The sequence below is a fragment of the Theobroma umbraticum genome, unplaced genomic scaffold (assembly GCF_002168275.2).
Source record: "Theobroma umbraticum cultivar Fairchild unplaced genomic scaffold, ASM216827v3 scaffold_12.1, whole genome shotgun sequence".
NCBI lineage: Eukaryota > Viridiplantae > Streptophyta > Magnoliopsida > Malvales > Malvaceae > Theobroma > Theobroma umbraticum.
This window is the reverse complement of record NW_018397269.1, coordinates 4,933,387-4,949,966: the sequence shown is the minus strand read 5'-3', so window position 1 is coordinate 4,949,966 and position 16,580 is coordinate 4,933,387. Positions and strand designations below refer to the sequence as shown.

Sequence of the window (16,580 nt, the reverse complement as noted above, 5' to 3'; positions counted from 1 at the left end):
AAACAAAACCTGAGAAGGACAACTTTCTAGGTGAACCTTCTATTGCTTGTCATGTTCCAATCATTCTGGTGCTGTGATCAAATACACTTTTTCTTTTCATGTCTGATGGCTGATAAAGATAACGGTTTCCGTTGTCTGTTGCCGTTGACATTGTTTGTCCCTTCCATTTGAGTTTGTTGTCTTATAGCTTAATTATTACAATGACATGTGCTTATCCGCTTCAGACTTTTGCTTACAAGGAAAGGCAAGGTGGCAACATTACAGATGTGCAAAAGCAATAAAATAAAATAATCTGGCAACAACTGAAGCTGACTGAAAGTAGAGAATATGAGCTGACAAGAGTGCCCAAAGCAAAGATTATGACACTGTAAAATCTGCAATTTTGGCAGCAAGTGGGCATTAAGCAGTGAGCACCATCAAGTCCTCACATGGAACCCAAAGCAAAGATCGTAACAGCATCAGCAGAGATGAGCTCCGTGAGACCCACCCACCAGTTGCAGGTATGGAGAATCCAAATGAATAATTCATGTACAGAATACAGAATAGAACGAGAGAGCTACCACCTCATTCACCAATTTAAACTAACGCTAGTTTTACAACTGAGCTAACAAAACTGCTAGAAACCAGCTACAGTTGAAGAGAGGAACAAGGATACAACGAAATTTGACTTTTGATATATTTACAGTACGCCACAAAAGCCAGGAGCTCTAGCGGAATCGTAGTTTCCAACTTTTGTTAGATACATCAACAAACTGATGCAACTCAACTCAGATTCTTAACAACCATGATTATTCAAGGATTTGATGGGCTTTCTACGCGCTTGCTTCTTGAGTCTTTAATGGCTTGATCACCTTCAGCTGTTTGGGACATGTTCTCCCCCACTTCAGCTCCGTTGGCCCTAGACGCAAAAGAATTCTCTTGAATCGGGTCCATCCCACGGTTGTCATGGGCTCTTGACGGAAACCCATGCCCTCTCAACAAACAGTTGTAAGAATGTGCATTGAAGGACTCCATGCCAAAATGAGATCGAATGGCTGAACTGAACAAGGGTTGCATCAGGCGCTTCTTTTCGGGAAATTCCCGCAGCGATATTCGGCAAACAGGACATGTGGAATGCTGTTGTAGCCATATATCTATGCATGTTACATGGAAGGAGTGCCCACAATAGGGGAGGATTCGCAAGACATCTTCACCGTGGTATTCGGAAAGGCAAACTGTACACCTGCCGCACATAAGCAATAGACATCTTTAGTAGCTGGATTTTGATAAATTATGCGGCTATAAGCAATTTTCTGACAAGAAAATATGTACAAAATCCTAGAGCACACAGACTATTGATGATATAAATAAGAATTGCTCATCTGCCCTTAAAATTCAGAATATTTCAAAAGAAAAACACCTATCCACAGAGAGGAAATAAGATTTAGATTTTAAATCAGCAGCGTAAGGTTGGAGATGCAAGAACAATTCCAATTGCAAAATTACAGACATATATACTATAGTAAGGAATTATCAGAAGAATCATAGAGCAAAAATGATTTCTCAAATCACAAGACATCCTTCAAAGTTGGCTCATCAGACATCTTTGAGGGATGACAAGATCCATTAATATCAGAGACACAGTAACAGCTTCATTTGCTTTCTGGCTCCATCCCTACCTAATAGAGAACCTCAAGGCAGAAGCTTGTCATGTGTGTTTTTTAGCAGTTGTATCATAGAACTCAATACCTAGTAACAATGAATTTAACTGCAGTAAGGATTTCTTTTGGATTAAATAAATCACCAATGTGGATGTTCCACTAGATCCAGTGATGTGGCACAGGATAGGTAAGAAGGGAAATAGTTAAGAAATTGATATCACACAGAAGGGAAGAAACCAAGGAAAATGACACAGAAATAGAAAGAACAGGGAAGGAAATGAGAGAACCAAGAGGGACATATCATCAATCCATAGTATCTCCATTAGCCAAAAGCCACCATAAACTTAAATAACACTGAAATTTGTAGACTACTCGTCAAACCTTAATACTTGGTAGAATCAGCAAAACTAATAATTAGAAAAACTCTGAATAACTGAATAAAATCCTATGTGATAAGAAATTATGCCCACAAAATATAACAAAGCTTTAAATAAAATCTTGAAATGTTCAATCCTTTGATTACCTTCTAATCGTACTGGATCATATTAGTAGAATAATGACTTAAAATCAGGTCAACACTAAATTTTAGTACCAGCTTGTTGTACATCCTGTCATGAAACCGATGGTAAGTTGTAAATCAAGCAAAAGAACGGCTCAGACAAAAACAAGCAGACTTTATACTGAACATAGCTAATCCACTCATTAGGCCAATAGAAATTCCAGCTGTGAGGAAAAGATACAGCATTAGTTCCAGATCGAACATGCAGAAAAAGATTACAGTTGAAATTAATCACAAAAATAGTCCTACAAAGAAATAAAATATGGTGGAAAGAATACACGTGGGATTATCTTTAGGGTGCATCACTAAGAACTGGGTGATGTTTATCTTTGGGGTTGTCTATGCCTGTAATGGCATTCAAGAAATAGTCTTAGTGCTACAGTTACAAACACATATTTGGGAATGTTTCTTTAGGAAGATTACTACTACAGAAAAAGATAACAGGGCAGATAGCAAGAGAATTATTTTTAAATATATACTTATCATAAAATACCTTTTTCTTAATATCCAACTCTCAAAATAGTCCTACCTGCACCACCCCAGCCCCTAGAAAAATGGAAACATAAGAGGTGATTTGATAGGATAAACAAGAACCCTTTTTACAGGAGCAAAGAGGCAGGTCCTTACCTAGATTTTGGGTTTAATGGAGAAACAAATTTAAAATAAAAAATAAATAACCTCCACTTTTAATGAAGGCATCTTCTTATCCCTCAAAAGTGGAGAATGTCCTATGTCAACATCAAAGAAGTGAGCTATCAATTATTGTTATGCATAAATTCTTAGGACCCTATTTGCTGTATAGCAGACCAATGACCTCAAAAAAGGTAGGTCTATGAATAAAGAATTTGCGGTAAGGAAGGGCAAGAGTTTTTTAAGAATATTTTCTTCACCAATCTTTTCACTGAATGATGCTAGCTCTTTCCCAGAACATCAAAGGGGCTATTAAATGCAAATATACGTATTCTTCAAGATGCCAAAATCTAAATTCAACTAATTTTCATAATTAATTAACAAAACCAGACGTTTGCTAGATAAAATTTCACGACTCTGAACAACATTTTGTCAAGCAGTGAAAAATAAAAAACCAGGGAGTGCTTAACTGCCAAAACTGCTCCACTTTGCCTATATCTTCTGACAAGATTTATCAACTAATCTTTAGTTGAACACTTCAAATGAAGGGTCAAGATTGGCTACAGTCGTTAAAAATGCTAGGAGGCTCAAAGCAAGTTAGAAAATATGGCACGTCCATAGCACACAGAAAAACATGACAGAACACATGAAGGTGGTCTGTATCTAGGTCTAGGAAAACTGGGCAAGTCCAATGTTCTAAAATATCTCTCTCGATTGTGGCAAGGGTTTAAAGTCTAACTAGCACTTGGCCAACTAAAATCACACACAATTTGGGAAATTTAAGGAGCAGCCCAAGGATTTACACTTCACATGTGTATAGCCATTGAGAAAAGATGCCATCAATATGTGCTTTCTAGGCATCCCAGACTTAAGAAAAAAGAACAAATTATAAGGTCTTGACTTCATGAGCTCTAATCTACTTTTATTGGGACCCCAAAGCACCTTGGCATCAAAAATTGATTTATGAGGCATATATGACTGGCAAAGGGCCATAGCTCCTGCTTACATTCTCAGAACTTTTAAACAGCAACATACAGAAAAAAACATGGATTTGGCTCAAGCACGGCACTCTTGCACTGGCATAGAGGAGATATGTTAGTCAAAAACAGTAGATGAAAAAGGACAGCTAGACAGAAAGGAAGTGTCTGTGTAATTTCAGTTTCTACTAGTTTTTGGTTACAGGTTATTAAGACTTTAAGATTTGAATTTTCGGTGTTCAGATTTCTTCCTTTGTTTCTATCTGTTTCTTCCCCAAATTTCCCTACTTCTCCATGCCTGTTTTGCATCAAGTGTAGAATATATGAGACACAAAATATCATTTCTAAACCTCACAACTAATTTGCAATTTCTGACATTCAACACAGAAGAAATTTTCTGCATGAGAAAATTATGTCACAGAAACTTAGTCATAAGAGCCATTGTATTATCTAAGGTCACTGCACCAGACCACAGTGCATATAGATATAGGCAAAACCAAAAGGAAAATGTCAATGTTTATGTCAACAGTGAAATTTGTGCCAGTGAAATTTGTGCAATGAGTGTTACTGATACCTAAAAGTAAATTAGGTTACCAGATAAATGTAATTTGTGTTAACAGCTATGGACTTTTGAATCCAACAGAAGGTATAATGCCAGTAACACCTGTTCTCTTTTTTCTATTACCTGTGAGCTGCTGTAACATTTCACAATTTCACATAACTAACAACGAAGATTTTTGGAAAACAGTTAGCAACTAAGTAATATATTATTATAATACTTGTATCAATTATGCAGACTCCAAACCATGTAGCATCCATATGCCCCTTGGTAGAAGGAATACAACTAGACTGGTGAACTATATGAAAAAAAAATAAAAGGCACAATTAGGGAATAAAATAAACCACCACTGGGTTTAAGCTCCTTAGATCTGACTTCAAGCCAAAAACAAAAAAAAAAGCTTATTAGACTAGAGAATCAGTTGAATCTAAAATTTCTAAAATATCTCCAACTGTTTGAGATTATAATTAATACCTTCATCATGCAATATATTTCACCGTAACATGTCATTATTATAGTATCAAATTTGGATGTTGAAAATTTCCCAGAAATTCAAATTATTTGTGTACATCCACTCAAGACTATAACTACCACAAGATTATTATAGTATCATTTTCCTCCACTTATGTTTTCCTTCCACTCTAGATGTCTCATAATTCGCTCTGTCTCTTCTCTCATTGTTATTTAAACTCTATTCTTGCAGAATAAAAGTTTTAACATTATAGAGCAAAGAACATTATAGCCAAAACATCAGAGTATTCAATTCGAAAACACATATGGACAAATACCAAGAAGAAATACTTATTTATTGTTTGTGCACTAAAGGAAATAGCATCTATATCTGAACAACCTCCATAACAGGCTCAGATGATGCTTATTATCACATTTATGACCTGATGTATGCTTCATGACCTTGAAGCAAAATCTTTCAATTTTTCATACTGCTTCATTAGGCATTACACTTTAGTAGTAATTTAAGCTCACAAATAAAATGGACTGATGCACACACTGCTTCTTCTGGCCATTGTCAATGCTCACACCTTCACTATGACTAGAAAAATTAATACACAGAAAATTAATTACTCACCTGCAAATCCTATGCATGCAACACTCTTCTCATGAAAAGAAAAATTGTCTACATGGTATAAGTAAAGCTATAAGATAAAGAAAAACACAGTACTTTCTGAAGTAAGCAAGGTTCTGAGAACATACTGAGCATCTTCTGTAGCTAAGAAGCACTCGTCACTGTACTTCTTTGTCGGAAAGTTGGCAACAACAACAGGCTCAAGACCATGAAAACCCCGTTCAAGCTAAACCATACAAAATCCACCATCAATGAGGAGCAACATATAAGGGATGAATGCAATAATAGAAAACAGGGAAGAACATGATATCACTCAAATATACTATCAACTTTCCCCTTGCTTTAATTTTCTTTTCTGTCTGGTTAGTTTAACCATATGGGCTCGCATCATGCACTGATACCCATTCATATACCTTAAATGACAAACTCTTTCTCCTCTTTCTTTTCCTGTTCTTTTGTTTTCTAGTTTTTAGTTGACATATCAACAAAAGCATTAAAGCATAAAAACCAAAATCCTTCAAAACAGAAACTCCATTTAGAGAAAGTTGAAGAAAAAAAATTGTGAAACTCAAACCACATAGCTGGCTATAAACTCAACTCTTGGCCCAAAAAAAGTTTTACAAAATTTCCGTGGAACCCATTTTAAAAGTTTAAATGCAGAAGTAAACGATTTCAACTATAATTTATGTAGGAACTTCAAATTTCAGGTAAGAAATTCCTAAAAGAGAAAACAACAGAAGTGATAACGAAAGCAGCTAGATCCTAACAGTATGTACCAGACACCACTCACAAAAAAACAAGAAAGCCAATTCCTAATTCCTACATAAATAACTAATACTTCTCTTCAGTACCCACAAAACCCCTCCTTTCATTACTAATGCAGATTACCCAGTAACAATCAGATTACAAATATTAAAAAGAAAAGCAAATTCCAGTTATAAAAAAAGTACTAATTATGAAAAGTTTCAAAAATAAAGAGACATGTTTATGTTGAATAAAAAAAACAAAATCTTGTTTAGAAAATCATTCTTTTCCATCAGTAATGCTGAATACCCAACAAAAAACAGATTTGCCAATAAAACCCAAAGAAACAAGGCAAACAGAACAGAACCCAGTTGTGGAGATTTAGGAATTAAACAAAAAGGCCAAAAAAAATTTCAACAAAGAATGAAAAGAAAAACAAACACTCACTATACTAAGATCAGATCTTGAAGCAACAGGGAAGGATCTCCGAGAAGCATTGAGCTGAATCCGAGCGCAAACCAGACGTGTACAAACGAACACTATGAACATAGTACTCACTGTGAATCCTATCACTGTCATCACCAAATTTATCCCGGCTGATATCATTGTTTTGCCTTTTAAATATATGTCCTAACTCTTTATCTCCTTCTAAACAAAAACAAAACCCTTTTCTGGACAGGAAAAAGGGAAAATCAACTTCTCATGCTTATTACAACGAGTAGGAACACAACTGATGCAATTCTAAAGCAACCCATTTTCAGTTTCCACTGTCTGAATACAAATTTGAAGCCTTTAGTTTGAGTCGCAATGGTTTTTCAGTGAAACAAGTGGAGGAGGTTGAGGTTTGGTGACTGTTTCATTGTTGGAAAGAGAGAAGGAATCCATGAGGAAAGAAAAAAGGAAAATTTATGTTGGGGTGGTGAGTGAGAGGGAGATTTGTAAGAGAGATTATAGATCTAAATTTAAGTGTAATTGGCTACACTTGGACCAAACCAAAGAAAAACTGAAGCTGATCCACAGATAGAATCGGTGGCTGTATATTTTACTAGTAGTACCATTTCTTTTATCATTGATGATTTTTCTTCGGAGTTGTGACCACTAAAACTCACATGCTCTCTGCGTCTGCATCTTGTCTATTTCTTTTTAATAATAATTTTTAATCCACTCAGCTCAGGCAAGTCCAGAGTAATTATTTCCCTCTAAAGCACTACTAGTCTACTATTATTCCTCATTCCTTATAATTTTAACTTATTTCAATAATAAAGAAGATACATATTACCAATCTCCATTACTTGTAATCAAGTATTTAATTCATTAATTAGTGTATAATTTTTATGTAAAAAGTAAAGTTCGAATCTTTTACTTTTAATTAAAAATAAATTAATTATCACATATTCAAAATAAAAATTTCTATTTATAGATAAATAATTTATAGAAATTTTTTATATTTTAGAATAAATAAATAATTTAGAGATAACAATCGGGTATATTTAGTTTTCAATTTAAAACATTTTAAATTATGGATCTTTACATGTTACATAAATTTTTAGTACATAAGTATCATACACTTTTTTTTTTGTTGTAGATATTGCTGATTTCTAGCTAGTTTGAATCAAATAACTACTTATTTAAGTTACTCCACGTATTAAGTCAATTTATTTTTTAAAATTAAATAAAATTATTTTATTTAAAAAATTAAAACAAATTATAAATTATAATATAATGTTAAAATATGTTACACTCGAATGTTTGATTCAATGTTAAATTTATGTATTTCTTTTTAAAGAATAATGTTTGCATCCTTTCTTCCCCCAAATCAAAAAATATATACTAAAACATATTAACTTCTTTTACTTATATAGGAAAATAATTTTGTGTATTTCTCACTAAATTCATTTTATACATGCATATGCACACCATGTGTTTATAATTAATTGTTCACATTGCTAAATAACACAAATAGTGCACACAAAATGTAAATTGATAGATTATTGAGTAGATAAAAGAAATTCACATAAAATCGATTGAAAAGATTATTTATATATAAATTTTAATATTTTAGAGTTCTTGAATGGTACAAGAATAAAAAAAGGTCACATAATTGTAAGAAAAAGTCATACTTGGGCTAGTAGTCGGGTCTTTGGATATCTCTACTTGATAATACCTTATCATTGTGTTTCTTCAATATATATATATAAAAAGAAAAAAGAAAAAAGCAAAGGAAAAAGAAAGAGCGTGCTCCTCAATTAATTAATAGATATTATTAAAAATAAAAATTTATCAATTTGATTATATTGTTGATTTGTAATCTTGTTTAAAAATTCAAACGAGCTACGAGCATAAATTAAAAAATTTTTTAATTTTGAGAACCAAACTCTTCCATAAGTTGAGTCGAGAATTCACTTAATTTGATATTTGATTTAAAAAGTTTAAAATAATTTTGTGCATAAATTAAAAACCCTACTGAAATCATAAACATTTGAAATTTCATGCTTTTCCGAATATATTTAACCAAAAAAAAAAAAGAGACAGAGAGAAAAGAGTCAAACAAAAGACTTGTCCTTGCATTGGAAAGTTAAATTTACCATGAAAAGGAATTAAAATTGTAAAAAAGTTTGGACAAGCTTCCTAATTAAGAAAGGATAATGACACTTTCCTTGTTAGATATTTATCAAAAAATCTCCAACTTGTCTGTAAAGTTCTTGGCCAGTTGCCAAATTAAAAATGATGATGTCTGAGTCTAATATTTTTAATTAAAATTGACTCAAAATGGTACTTTTATATAATTTTTTTTCCACATTTTGAATCCTCAAAGAAAATAGTGATGCTTTTTAGTTAATAGAATTCAATAAAAATTAAATTTATTAAACTTTTAAATACATTATAATATATATATATATACACACACGTTACGATTTAATCAATAAACTCAAAATTTTTAAATAATTCTTAATATATGTTATGATAATACTAATCATAAGTGTATGTAACTCATTGCTAAAAAACATGCAAGTTGAATCTCTCCTCTCCAAATAATAAAATTCAAAAATAATCACAAAAATTGAAATAAAAATAAATAAATAATGACTTTGAACAATAAAGCGAAAGACCGAAAAAAATATTATTAAATACTTTTTGTTGATCTTTAAATAAAGTTTTTGGAAAAGTTTTAGGTCAATTTGGCTTAGCTAGAGTTTCTGTCAAGAGTGTTGTTCAAGTAAAAAGAAATTAAAATATATTTAGATAAACTTAAGGCTGCGGTCTTACATGATGTAAAAAAATTATTTGATAATATTCTAATTTAAGCATAAGTTTTAGAATGAATGGAAAAAATAAAATGAAATAATTTTTAATTAAAAATAATAAAATAATATCAATCAAAAGAAAAAAAATTAAACAAAAGCAAAAATGAATTTCAAACAAATGTAATTGTCATAACTTTATGAATTATTGAAAGATAAAGTGAGAAATATTTCTTATTATATGTTAGCACTTTTTTGAAGAAATTTTAATTTATAATGTTGTTTAAAAGTTCAAATGAGCTTCCCACATAAATCAAAATTTTTAAAATTTTGAGGACCAAACATGTTACTTTCGCTTTGCTTTGCGGTAGAAAAAGCTCTTTCGTAAATTGGGTCAAACACTCACTTAATTTATCACTTGATTTAAAAAATTCAAATTAACTTCGTGTTTAAATTAAAAATCTTAAAATTCAAAGAGTCAAACATTTTATTTTTGCTTTTATAGTAAAAAATCCCTTTCACAAGTCAATTGAAATACCTACCAAATTAACCCATTATGTCAAATTATATGAATGTCATGCTTTCTCAAATGTATAAAGAGTCAGAAGAAAGGACTTCTCTTTACATTGAAAAGGTGATTTGGTTTGTTTTATGTACCATCACATACTAAATTCTTAAATGGGTGAAAAGGAATTAAAATTGTAAAAAAAGTGCAAAGACATTTTAAAGTTTGGACAAGCTTAGTAAGAAAGGATAATGACACTTTCTTTGTTAGATATTTATCAAAAAATCTCCAACTTGGCTGTAAAGTTCTTGGCCAGTTGCCAAATTAAAAATGATGATGTCTGAGTCTAATATTTTTGTTAAAATTGACTCAAAATGGTACTTTTAAATAATAATTTTTTCCCACATTTTGAATCCTAAAACAAAATCGTGATGCTTTTTTTTAACAGTATTCAATAAAAATTTAATTTATTGCATACTATTAACTAAAAAATATACATACATATATAATGGTAAACAAAAAATTCAAACTTTTTTATTAGTGCTTACTATATATCTTACAAGAATATTAAAGTTGTTCCACCCAAATTGCGTAATTAACCTTTTGAATTCCATGCTGTAAAAATATTTGAAGAGAATAAATTGACAATTTTCAAAAAAAAAAAAACTTCGGAATTAGAATTTGCAATACCATTTTAAAAATTTCAAATCTGAATTTTGAATAACACAATATAAAATAAATAAATAAAATTACTCATAACCTTTACGCATAAGTGTTAATTATCACTTTGAATTATCAAAGATGTCCAACTTGTCTGTAAAGTTCTTGGCAAGTTGGCAAAATAAAAAATGATGATGTCTGAGTCTAATCCACCATTCACCAAACTGATTTTACCAATTATTGTTATAATAATCACAAAAAGGTGATGGCAAACAATCACCCTCATGAATTTTCTTATTAATTTAATTAAGAAAACGTTAATAACATATTTATCTTTGTTATTTTGTTTAGATAAGAAATTAAGCAGTGTCAGAAAAGTCAAGGGTTTTGGATTTGATCTTTAGATGTTGTCGTCAATCAGACTTTGCATTCATTTATTTATCTTCTTTTGTTTTAAATTTATAGGGAAAAATATAGATTTTCTAAGAACAAAAATAAAAAGTCATTATCCAGTTCAATTGTTATGGTGGTAATATATATATATATATATATATATATATATATATATATGTATGTATATAGTAGTTTGATTGTGTAATTAAGTAAAGTTTTTTCTTTGTTGTATCAATTTTAAGTACCCTTCCAATTTTATTAAAATTCATAAAACAAAAGTTAATTATAGAATTTATTACTTATCAATGGATTTACGGATAAAATTATCAACTTGTTCACTACTTTTTTACGGACGAAAGAACAACATTATCGTCAGAATATTTGTCCTCATATTTTCAACAAAATATTCAATCTTCGACAAATAACATTGCCGACAATCATTTTCTTGATTAATTTATTGATAAAATTTTTCATCTAAAATCTGTTCATAATGTACAATATCGACGAAATTTTGAACAGTATTGACAAAACGATAATTTTCGTAGTATCTTTGTTAATACTCTTTAAGTAGTTTTGAATTAATTGATAAATTATAAATAAATAATAAATAAGTCCTAATCACATTAGACAAATAATAAATAAATTCATTCGTAAAAAAAAGTAAATAAATCTCAACCACACTATTTATTTTTACATTCGAGTATTTAATTTATTAGCTGATGCTTGATTTCTTATTTAAAAAGTAGAGTTTGAATTCTCCTTTCCTCAATTATATATATAAAAAAAACTCACATTACTTATTTTTATTTATTATTTTTTTAATTTTGTTTATAGGATAGATCATTAGATCTTCCATTTGGGCAAAGCTCGACTGATCATTTATGGGTATAGTGGATGAGGCATTTGACAAAATCCTAACACACAGTGTTTGGTATAAAGGCAAAATTAGGATATGAGATTTCTTAAACCTTATTTAACATAACTTTTTAATTAAGCCTCCCCTAAAGCACCTAATATTGGGCATAAAGGCAGCTAGGTGCAAATGGAGGTGGTTAAATAATTTGGTAGCAACATGACTCACATGACTCACATGGAGGTGGTTAAAAAAGATGAAGCCTATGGGAACAAATGAGCCAAAACATAACCTTACAAAAAGCGAAGTTATAAAATTACAAAATAAAGCCAATGAGATTGTTGTTGATTGCATATAGAGCTCCCATGAGATTTCCTTTACTCATAGGCAAATATTGATTTCATGTATCAATTACACTAGCTTTAGACCAATTTAAAAAAAAATAGAAAAGGAGATATTCAAATAAATTTTTGAGCAAAAGATATATTTTTTTATCATTGAATCAAATGCTCATATATAATTTAAGAACAATTTCGATTAAATAGTCTCAAATTCTTACTACCCACTAGGATGTCTCTTCATGGAGTCCATAACTTTTTTAATTAAGAATGCATCTTTCCTACTATTCACATGCATCATTGAAACACTTGTCACAATTGTTAGGCTGAACTCAGGTGGTATTAATTAAAGTTGAAAATTAATTTGAGTCATAAGTCATAATCTCTCTACTTATATTAGATTAAACAAAATGAATTATTATTTGTTTTGAAACCAAACAATTCCCAATATATAATCCACCATGCAGTGAACAAGATATTGAATAGGCTGCTATGAGGGATGATATTGATGGTAATGACAATGAAGTTTTAATCAATTTTTGCAGGGTGACATCATGGATTATATATTTAGTGAAGTCAAGAGGGTGATTCAATTTTAGAACCCCACAAAATGGAATGGAAAGAGTACTGGACTCCAGATGTACGGCTCTATAAGAATCAGAAACAAAAAATTGGGAACTTGATTGATTTTGCTCTAACAATTTATAAACAGTCAACTGGTGATGAGCAATCATAGCTATGCATTTGTGTTCGTTTGGTAGATGGACCCCAACATTGTGATAATTCATGTCTTTATCAAAGAGAGAGATCTAGTTACATGGATTGCATTCTAGGCTTCAAGCCTAATTGCTTATGGCAACAAAATAAAAAGAGAAAAATAAGTAGAGCCCTTTATCCCATTATATATATATTCCTCAATTTTATGTTGAATTTTGTTATATTTTAATTTATCGTTGAATGTTGCTATAAGTTAATTAATTTGATGATTTTACTTGTTTGGTTGTTCATCAATTTTTTATTAGATGTAATAATTTGTGACATATATGTTGAGAGTTGTTTTAATTTGATTGTAATTTTTTATTTTTTTTATATAATTTTATAAAAAAAGATTTGAGATAATATATATATATAGCATTAATCACTTATTTTTTTTAATAAGTACATACGTACACATTTATGTATTAAAGTGATGTATAACTATTAATAAAAAAAACTAATAATTCTTTTAAGATTTTCTTAATTAAAAATTAGATCGAATGCATTCGTTGATTGTATTTTAAAAGAGAAAAGCAAAGAAAACACTATTTGGATAACAAAATAGGCAAGTCGTGACTTTGTATGGATCAACCCAAACGCACATGGCGAGAAACCAATGGCTCTAAAAGGGGTGATGACTCATCCATAATCGAATCCTATATTAAATCAAAATCCGAAACCAGCCAGCTTGTTTTGTTCCTCAAAGTTTGGTTCTAAAAGAAAAGATTTAATAGTCCTAGTGGAGATAATGTGCATCAAAAAATAAAATCACCTCATTGGATTTATATAGCTTTGGAGTTAATGGAAGACATTAGACGTTAGAGGAAATATTATTGGCCATTATCAACCCAAAAGACTCATTCTTTCATATCATTTATAATAATACGCTTGGAAAATGTAAACTTCGAAGATGTCTTTTCGTTTCTTTTTACCTTTTGGTGGTACATGATCGATGTCATTAAAATAACACATTAATTTGTGACACATTTATTATGCAGACTAATTTTATGATGAATTGAAACAAAAGGTTTACTTAGAGCCATAATTTTTGAATGACACCATAATATGATATGAAGTTAAATAGATTTGAATTTAGAGTAATCGTGTTGACATAATTAAGATATGAAAATTTCATGTTTAAATGTGTCAAATCCGCTTAATCTATTTAAGACACGCTTAATTAATCGTGTTATAATATATTTGTATAACTTGTGGTCTATTTAATACATATTTAATTTATCATGTAAAAGTCTTTCCTTTATAGGTTTATGACCCAATTATGACCTGTTTAAACTCACATATAAATACTTTTTTTTTTGTTGATTATGGTTGATAATAATGGTGGTGGATTTTAATATTTCTTATGGATATAATTGTTTTATTGTAACTTTTTTATAATTATTAATTTTAAATTTGAATAATGAAGTTATATTTCATTTGTAATTCTAAGTATTTTAATTTAATTGTGTTAATCATTTTAATATTTTAAACTTGTTATAAATCGTTCCATGTTAAAAAAATTTAACCCAACCTGTTTAATAAAAAGTTAAACTTGCGTATCATGTTGTGTTACGTGCTTAATAAACGTATTCATTTTCATTGTTAGATATAGAAGCTTAAAGTAAAGTAACCAAGAAGGGAGAGGGGTGAATTGATTCTTAAATAAAAATTTGATCTTTCTTAAAAGCAAAGTTAAAGATGAAAACTTTGAAGACAAGGTTTAAAGGATGGAGTATAAAAACGTATAAAAATGGAGTATAAAGCTAATCAATAATATGAAAAGGAAGAGAACACTCAGCCACGATTTTTATGAAGGCTTAACCCTCAAAGCCTACGATCTCTCCCTTACAAGGAGTTTGAATCCACTAATCTCTATCTTTTTAACCAGGTTTAAACACAACCTTTAACAGACTACCTTTTCTTGAGGAGGTATAATCTTGGTTTAAGCACAACCTTTAACACACTACCTTTTCTTTAGGAGGTATAATCTTTCTTTGCCTTTTCAATAGAGGTATAATCTTACACTACCTTTTATAATGGAGGTATAACCTTACACTATTTTTTGCAAAGGAGGTATAACCTTTCTCTACCTTTTTTATGAAGGTATAACCTTACATTACTGGTTACAAAAGAGGTATAACCATTGTCTACCTTTTGCAGTGGAGGAAAAACCTTACAACAGTGGATTCTTATAAGTTTTCTCAACTTGGGACCTCAAAAGGTTGATAAGCAAGTGAAGTGGAAAGGTTGGTGATATTTCAAAGAATAAGAGATGAAAGGTGAAGGCTTTTCTCAAGGAATATACAGTAGAGAGAGAAAATGAGTGAAGTTTTAAAATCTCATCTTTCTTCTACTATTAAAAATGAATTGCTTGCTTTCTTTTTCTTATTTTCCTCTTTTGAATGACATTCTCATGAGGTATTTATAGTGCTTTGTCATTTTTACTTGTTAGGGTAAACTTTTGTCTCATTGTTGAATGTTTGGACCACTTGAATCGCACCAATCAAACTTTAAGAATCGATTAGTGGACATGTGAGACATCGATTCTTTCATAACCTGAGCTTTTCTATTTCCGAAGAATTGATCTTTCCATTCTTGAGCAGTCGATTCTTCTTGTCCCACTTGAAGTCCAAAGTTTTCTGTTCTATGAGAATCGATCATTTCATTCTTAAGACATCAATTTTTCTCATCTTGTGTTAAAGTCAATAGCTTTCTTATTTTCTATGAATCTATCTTTGCCTTTCCAAATATCAATTATACTTTCATTTTAGGCCCCAAAATCAAAATTCATATTTCGTTTTGCTTGCTCCTTTATTCTCTATCTTTTCTTCTTCTCCAAGTTTTTGATTTTTTCTCTTTCTAACCTTGAGAATTAATTACTTAATGCTTGAGAAGTTGATTCTTGCTTTTTAGTCATTTTTCACATTGATTTTGCTTTCTCAAGAATTGACCTTTGCTTTTTCTGATATGAATTCCTGTTCTTCCAGTAACATCCATATCTTCAAGAATCGATGATTCCTTTTCAAAGAAGTCAATTCTTCCTATTCTAGAAAGGAAATATTGCTTTATGTTTTACAGAGAACTGATTTCTTGAATTTTAGAAGTCTATTCTAATAGTTGGAATTTTATATTTAAAGTGTTCAAATGGTTTTTCTTTTCACAAACAACTTCAAAACTCTTATAGGATTGTTCTTCAAGTTCAAGATCATTTTCACTTAGTTTCAAAGCATATTTAGATAATAGAATTTTGTCATTTCAAAACAAAACTCAATTTAAAAGTTAATAATCTCCCTCTTTTTGATATGAAAAAATTAAGAGCTAAATTTGCTTATGAAGAACTCCTTTTGAATTTTTGCTTACCTTCCAAAATAGTTAGAAAAGTTAAAAAAAAATTTCACTATTAATCCAGCTATTATTGTAACTACCACTCCTCGATCGCTGCTGGCATTCGAGTCTAGCAGGAGATCCCGTCAAGTCTCGAACAAGCCTTACTTAAAACGTTAGTTATTATCTTATAATCATACTATCAATCTGTGAAATTATTTTGATCCGTAAACTCTATGTGATAAAAATCAAACAATACTTATATAAACTGAGTAAACCTTTAATTCACATAATCGTACAAATGATACATCAAGAC

The 16,580-nt window shown here is 30.4% G+C and overlaps 1 protein-coding gene across 1 annotated transcript; it reads right to left on the bottom strand.

The window, feature by feature from the left end:
- Nucleotides 1-450: 450 nt before the first annotated feature.
- Nucleotides 451-7,306, bottom strand: LOC110425911 (RING-H2 finger protein ATL38-like). The gene is made up of 3 exons (XM_021440994.1): nt 6,641-7,306; nt 5,578-5,675; nt 451-1,222 (listed from the first exon to the last, which is right to left on the bottom strand). The coding sequence occupies exons 1-3, from the start codon at nt 6,797-6,799 to the stop codon at nt 793-795; spliced, it is 687 nt and encodes a 228-aa protein (XP_021296669.1). The 5' UTR covers nt 6,800-7,306; the 3' UTR covers nt 451-792.
- Between the last annotated feature and the right edge of the window lie 9,274 nt (nt 7,307-16,580).

Excerpts from the sequence above, each read along its gene's own strand:
- LOC110425911 (XM_021440994.1), bottom strand. The coding sequence starts at position 6,799 with ATGATATCAGCCGGGATAAATTTGGTGATGACAGTGATAGGATTCACA. Across the intron at positions 5,676-6,640 it reads CAAGATCTGATCTTAGTATA|CTTGAACGGGGTTTTCATGG; the intron begins GTGAGTGTTTGT and ends TGTATGGTTTAG. Across the intron at positions 1,223-5,577 it reads TTAGCTACAGAAGATGCTCA|GTGTACAGTTTGCCTTTCCG; the intron begins GTATGTTCTCAG and ends TATGTGCGGCAG.